General features: G+C 25.3%; 2 protein-coding genes across 2 annotated transcripts in view; one reads left to right on the forward strand and one right to left on the reverse strand.

The window, feature by feature from the left end:
- LOC102673378 overlaps nt 1-1,843 on the reverse strand; it is a 75,340-nt gene extending 73,497 nt beyond the window's left edge. The window contains exon 1 of the mRNA XM_006618318.2: nt 991-1,843. The gene's annotated coding sequence lies outside the window, so the exon portion shown is untranslated. The remainder of the gene's footprint in view (nt 1-990) is intronic.
- A 1,216-nt stretch (nt 1,844-3,059) lies between these two features.
- LOC102681562 (poly(A) RNA polymerase, mitochondrial) lies at nt 3,060-5,708 on the forward strand (the record flags this gene model as incomplete). Its single annotated transcript, XM_031511810.1, has 7 exons — nt 3,060-3,279; nt 3,781-3,944; nt 4,046-4,258; nt 4,352-4,567; nt 4,641-4,849; nt 4,920-5,140; nt 5,200-5,708. Coding segments are annotated over 7 exons (1,743 nt in total), but the record flags the coding sequence as incomplete, so codon positions are not given.
- Nucleotides 5,709-7,482: the final 1,774 nt, after the last annotated feature.

Consider the following 7,482-nt stretch of genomic DNA (forward strand, 5'->3'; position numbering starts at 1 on the left):
GTCTCCGCAAGTGCGCTCGAGAAAGGAAACGATTGCTTCCACGCTGTTCGCCCAGCTGTCACCCACTCTCGCGTTACACCCCTCTGCCTATTCATTTTTTTTTTTTTTCAAATATATCTCCCTTGTACAACAAGAATTATACAATTTGGACTTATATATCGGTGTCCAGATCTATCCAGATGTGAAGGATATTTTTCAAATATATAGGTATTTTTTGATTTTTAGATATATAGATGTAGGCGATAAAAATTTCGATACGATTTCGTGAAAAATTCAGAATTTAGAGATCATGATTTATCGAAGATTGAACGAAGATTGTGAGAGGTTATTAAAATTTTGTTTATTTAAATTTTGAGAGTTGGGAATGATTAAGAATTTAGATCAACTATGATGCGTATAATACGTAATGAAAAATAATATCACTTTGAAGATAAATAAATTTCAGTGGGGATAAGGGAAATGATAAATAAGCAGTGACAAAATCATTGTGAAATGTGCGCGTGTTCGCTTTCGACGACCTTGAGAATGGAGAACCAAATTTAGAACGAAAATTTATGGTCGGACGATGCGGTGACGTAAGTAATGAATTTTTTATCTCGTTCTTATTTTTTATCAAATCCGTTTTGACAATAGCCTCGCCAAGAACTCGTTCCAGGCGCCTTCTGCGCCCTTGAATGTCCGCCAACGTGGTCTTCGTAGTCTTTGCAACGAGATATTGCGCCATCTTGGTGTCAACGCGATTAAAAACGTAAAACCGAAACGATTGTTTAATAGGCTTTAATCTACGAGTTACAACTTTTGATATAATGAATTGATCGGGCGAATGAAGGCAATAAATCGAGTAAATGTATCATTTTCGTTAATCGTTTCATATATCATGCTATATTTTTATTTTATAAAAAACTGCAAAGTATATCTTACAAATATCCAAAATTATGAAAGAGAACAAAGAATGTAAGAGTAAAAAAATTGTTTGCGAAAATATCTCACCTGTCTGATCACCCGTCTTCTACCAAAAAATTGTTCAATTATCGAGACGATGCCGAGATATCCGATCTTTTTTTATGATTTCGACAAAAATAAGGACAAAAATAAATCTTTTTCACTGTTCTTACGAAAGAACGAGTCAAACGTAAACGAGAAAGGGAAACGATAAATGAAAAGTCAAAAATATCACTTTTCAAGAAGCACCGGAATTCGTTTTGAAATCACCAGTTCGATCTACCTCGTGGATCCGGCTCGTTCATCATCAACACTTCCGGTAGCACGCGATACTCGTCAGATAGCGTCGAAAACGCGTTCTTGCCGGCCATAAAGTCCATCTCGCGCAAGTCGACATCCCCAAAATGTGGATGATACTTCGATAATAATTCTTCTCGATCATTTACGAGATTCTAAAATCTCTAAGATTCATCTCGTGCTCGTCATAGAGATAAAACAATCATCATCGTACTCTTGTGAGATTAATATGATTGACGCAACCGATTCCTGTCATTTAGATATTTTTTATCGCGAGATAGAGTTATTATATTCTCTCCTCAAATTTACTTCTGGTTAAACGGATATCTTTAATAATTATTTTATTATCATTGATTCCACGGTATTAATTTTTGCGGAATAGATCGATTTCTTTCGAATAAAACGTTTCCACGTTCCTCTAGCCAAAAAGATTATTTTCACGTGTTTTATTATCGCCACTGCACCACACACCTGCCGGCGGTTCGTTATTCTGGAAAGAGGCAGTCGAGCATGGAGAGAGTCGAGAAATAATAAAATCCGTTGTGATCGACGCGAGGCTCGAGACTGTACTGACTTCGTCCCCTGTACACGGTCCCTGTTACCTCTGTATTCCCCTCGCAGGACGAACTAACGAAGAGCTGACCAGAGAAGTAAAAGAGAGGGAGAATTGTAGAGAGAAGCAATGATACGCGTTATGAAGTGAAGAAACAGAGATAGATGGTTTTCGTTATGGAAGAAAAGAAGAACGGTAAAATTAATAAATTTGAAGATAATAGAAGGAAATAACGCAGGATTGCTTTTAAAATTCTCTTTTGTGAGAAAAGAAAGAACGAATGATGAATTAAAGAAAAATACGAGAGAATATATAAAGATGAAACGGAGAAAAAGAACTTGTAGCGATCTGCATAATATTTGAACGATCAACCGATAGAGTGCGACACTAGAGCGTTTGTCTTTGTTTCTTGATCGTTGAATGACGAATTTAACCATTTTACAAATGAAATTTTAGTATAAAAATAACTTGTGTGATGCTTATTTCTTATCTATTAAAATTTCGTTTTTAATGTAAAAATATTTTTAATTTTATTTTTATGATATTTTCTTTTCTTCATATTTAGATTTTAAAATTTTTAAATCGAAAATATATATATATATCCTAAAAAATTTACGATAAACTTTCAAACTCTTTTTCTTTTATTTTTAAGAATTTCTTTAAATTTAGAAAATTACAATACAAAATTAATATTTCTTGGAACTGGTAAAATATTTATTAAAGAAAAAAAATGTTTGCATGTATCGAAATGATACAAAAAGATAGTCTGCGCTTACGTCATCGCCTGGCTTAGATACTATACTGCACTCCTTTCAAGGGATGTAGAATTTTAAAACTTTTTCAAGTTCAAGATACAATATAATATTCTTGTATATGTTATAAAAATTTTTAATATTATGACATAATGTATGTAATAGATCTTGATTATATTCATATAAATTTTAATATTTTTATAATATATAACATATATTTTTCAAAAAAATGTCAAATTTATGATAAAAAGTTTAAAAATGAATTAAGATTAATTTTTAATATCAAAATTTTTGATATTATTTTATAATAAGTATTATGTTAGTATGTTAATTATAAAAAATTATATTCATATCGATAATTCAAATGAGTAATCGTATATTTCGTTTGATTGCAAATAATTAAATCTTAAATTTTAATAATTAAATTGAAATTTATTAAATAAATTAATACTTAATATTTTTACTATTTTTAATTATGTAATAGTATGATTACTATTGTATAAATCCAAAAATATATAAGTGTAAATACTTACTTTATCGATTGTAAGTATGCATGTATCCAGATCAAATTCCACGTGCTTGACGCTAGAGTATATCATATAGAAATGGCGCTTGTACATCGAATTAATATAAATTTTGGATTTATATTAAATTCATTTTATTGTAAATGTATAGTAAACATAAAAAGGTGTAAAACAGAATATAATGTTAAAAATCAGGCAGATATCAAGTATGGTAATGCTTGCTTTTAAAATACCAGTTTTAAAAAATTATATTTCTAGTTCATAACCTCATTTATATAAATGATTACACTTTCAATAATAAATTTTTTTTATTCCATGATTAATTTATTAATATAATTTTTTAAATTTTTATTTTAATGACTTATAATCATTCCATTAAATTTATTATAGGTTAGAATTTTATGTTTTATTTATTTTTTATTAATTTATCTTATGTTTTATTTATTTACTTTTATGAATTTATTAATATCATCTAATTGAAATTTTAACATTGAATATATAGTACGATTAACAGATATATATTATACAATAAAAGATTATAAATAATTTAAAATATCAAATAGAATAACTAATCTTTTTTAGTTAAATAATTTAAGTTTAATAACAAGTATTATTATAAAACAACATTATTATAAAAAATATTGTTTAAAAATGTTAATGTATTAAATGTGTTAAAAGATCAAAAGTAAATTAAAAATAAAAAATTTTATAGGTGGAAATATGACATTTGAACAAATGCTTAAATTTAGACAAACTCAAGCAAAAAAATCTATTTTAGTAAGGGTAGCAGAAAATTATGTTAATGATTTGGAAAAATTTTGTACAAAATATGTGAATATTGAAAAAATGTTCTTTTATAATACAATAAATGATAGAGTAAGTATCTTCTGTGATTTTTATTTTATACTTGTTTTAATTTGAAGATTGACAATGTTAAATATATATTTGAATAATTATATATATTATAATTTTTTTAGTGTTTTCTATTAATAGAATTAAAAGCAGAGAAAGATGTGGAAATTTTTAGAAATTTAGCTTCATGTAAAATAAATTCAGAGTATGCTCATTCTGTTACACCATTATTTTTGTATAAAACTAAAAATTTAACAAATATGTCATTAAAAAATTCAACAATATTTAAACCTCCTAATTCCAATCAAGTTAAAGAAATATTAGGATGTAAAAACTCTGTAATATATAAAACTAATTATAAATTGAATATAATAATATATATTAAAAGTTATATATAATATGTATAATATTTAATTAATTAATGTTTTTAGATATCGGAACAAATGATTTCTCTTTACAATATATTAAAAATTACAGATTTAGATACAAGGCTGAGATTTTTTACTGCTGAACAAATTTCTTATTATTTATCTAGATTATTTACTAATATAGATGTCATACCATTTGGATCTTCTGTTAATGGTTTTGGTCAAATAGGATGTGATCTTGATTTATTATGTAAAACATGTGTCTCTGACGTAAATAATGTAAGTATAAACATATAATTTTATAATGATTTAATTTTGTTTTAATTTTATAGAAATTGAAATTTTCTTTCAGTCTTCAAAAAAATTTTTGTACATGACACAACCTGTCCATCTTACAGAAAGAAATGAACAGAAAGAATTCTTGGATGCAATAGGCACAGTAATAAAAATTTGTATTCCTGGTATTAATGATTTAAAAAAAATTCTTGAAGCACGAGTTCCAATAATTAAATTTTTTAACCAAAATACAAATATGCATTGTGATCTTAGTAGCACAAACGTGTATGTAGTAAATATTTCTTATCTTTATAAAATGTATGATTGCTTTTGAAACTGTATAAAATATATACAGGGTTGCGCTACATATGTCTGAATTGTTATATGGATATGGAGAAATGGATTCGCGTGTTAAACCACTTATTTGCACTATTCGTAAATGGGCAAGAAATATGGATATAACAAAGGAAATTTCAGGGCATTGGATCACGAATTTTTCCCTTACTTTGTTAATTATATTTTATTTACAAATAAAAAATATATTACCTTCTTTAAATATAATAAAATATTACATAAGTAAGTATAAATATTAAAAGAATTTTATATATTTATTATATTAAATTTTATATTTACAGAAAAGTCAAAAAAAAATTGGTATTCTGACTGGAAAAATTCTATAAATTATAATAATGATTCTTTACATAATCTCTTATATGGATTTTTTGAATATTACAGTATTTTTGATTTTAAAATGCAAGCAATTTGCATAAAAGAAGGAAAACTCAAACCGAAACAAGATTTATCACCGCTTTATATTTATAATCCATTTGACGCAACATTAAATGTTAGTAAAAATATCACGATATTTGAATTAACGCGTTTGATAGACCACTTTCAAAAAGCATTGCAAATATTAGTAGAATCAAATGAAAGGAATGCTCTTATAGAATTAATTAATTTGACATCATTGAAATCGACAGAGATAGACCATATATACAATTATGAAATTATAAAATCAACTAAACTTGATGATATTAAAAAAGATAGTGATACATTTGAACAAAAAAAATTTTTAAACGAATCTATAAACAAAATTAATGTTTTAAGAACAATGGAAAAGAATATAATAAAGTAATAATAAATATGTAAGTTTTAATTAATTTATTCGCAATCAATTTTTTCTACAGTTTATCCAATTTGTAAGTATAATTTTTTATATAATTTAATGATATAAGAATCATAAAAAGATAAAAATATGGAATATAAATTTATAGCAATGAACTATATTTTATATATATTTTATTAAACAAAAATAATAATATAATTCAAATTAGTACAATCAAATCTGCATCAAGTAGCATTAAAATGTATAATGCGTAATTCTTATTTTCATTCAATGTATATTTCAATGTAATGTTTATAGTGTATATAATGTACAATAATATAAAAAATTCTAATATATTTTACTGCATTTTTTCAATAAATCAATTATAAAAAGATAATTTTTATGAGAATAATTATTGATGTATTATGATATTGTATATATATTTTTCAATCAATTTTATCAAATCATTAAATAATAAAAATTGATATAATAAAGGAAAAGAATAAGAATATATAAAATTAAATTAAATATTAGTAAATTCATTGCATTAAATAACAGTCAAAATATTTACCAACAATCGAACAACTTTATAGTTTGTAACTTGTATATTTCTCTATTATCAGCAATTTGACATTTTTTATGTATAATTAATCGTGTACATGTACTATAATTGTAATTCATGATCTATATAAAGATCATGATATCTTTTTAATCCTTTAAACGATTTATTTAATTGCTATGAAAAACTTTCGTTTTTCATGGTATAAGCTGTATATTTTTCGTAATACAATTACCTCAAACATTTTATATATATGTGTGTAATTGTAAAAACATTTAATGCACCTATGCAATTGGAGCATATTGTGGAATAGACGGTGAATTCTTGTGCATTTGGCAAATTACAAATACACTTGTAATTAGGCTATTTTTCTTATCAAGATAAAATACTGGTTACTTTAATCTCTTATATATAATCAATGATTTGTTCATTGTTAAACTATAGAGATTTGGTATATATTATATAAAGTACTTTGAATTTATTATATATAAATTCTAATTTTTATGAATCAATTTTGACCAACTTATAAAATTTATTATTTTTAATCCAATTCCAAATCCAAAATAAAGAAAACGCGCGATTTGAGCAGCATGGAAAATTATTTCTCCATTTTTTTATTTTTTTTCTTCTTGTTTATCTTTTTATTCTTTTTCATAATAATAATAATATTAATAATAGTAATAGTAATACCAATAATAGTATTAATTAAATCCTAACTTCGTGTATACCACATATAATTTATCGATGTCTCTCTAATCCTAATTCGAGTCTCTGAATGTTTTATGCACCATGTAAAGATTGCATCAACAACAAGAGTACCATTTATCAATTTTTTTTTTTTTTTTATATATATGTATACATAATGTATTGTTTTTATTTTACTATTGGCAGCATATTATGACCTTCGGCGCTTCAAAGTGCAATCAAAACACTGTTCAATAAAAAATTGAGGACTGCTCTACGTTGAAGGCTGGTTGACCCTGAAACAACTCTGACTAGACATACATGGGAGTAAAAATTACCCGAGCAATTATACAAGATGATTATATAAAAAATATTGAAAACAGTTCTTGGTCCAAACCCAAAAATAAAATTCGAAAAAGTTATAATATTTCATAAAAGTAAAAATATGCACTTGTCGAAGGTGCTTTCATCAATGGCAGTTTATAGCGATAAATAATTTCTAATTCGTAAAATTATTTTCATTTAGTATTATATACATTACACGAAATGCCCTTTCTATTTTTTTTTTTT

This window comes from Apis dorsata, unplaced genomic scaffold (assembly GCF_000469605.1).
Source record: "Apis dorsata unplaced genomic scaffold, Apis dorsata 1.3 scaffold_348, whole genome shotgun sequence".
Classification (NCBI taxonomy): Eukaryota; Metazoa; Arthropoda; class Insecta; order Hymenoptera; family Apidae; genus Apis; species Apis dorsata.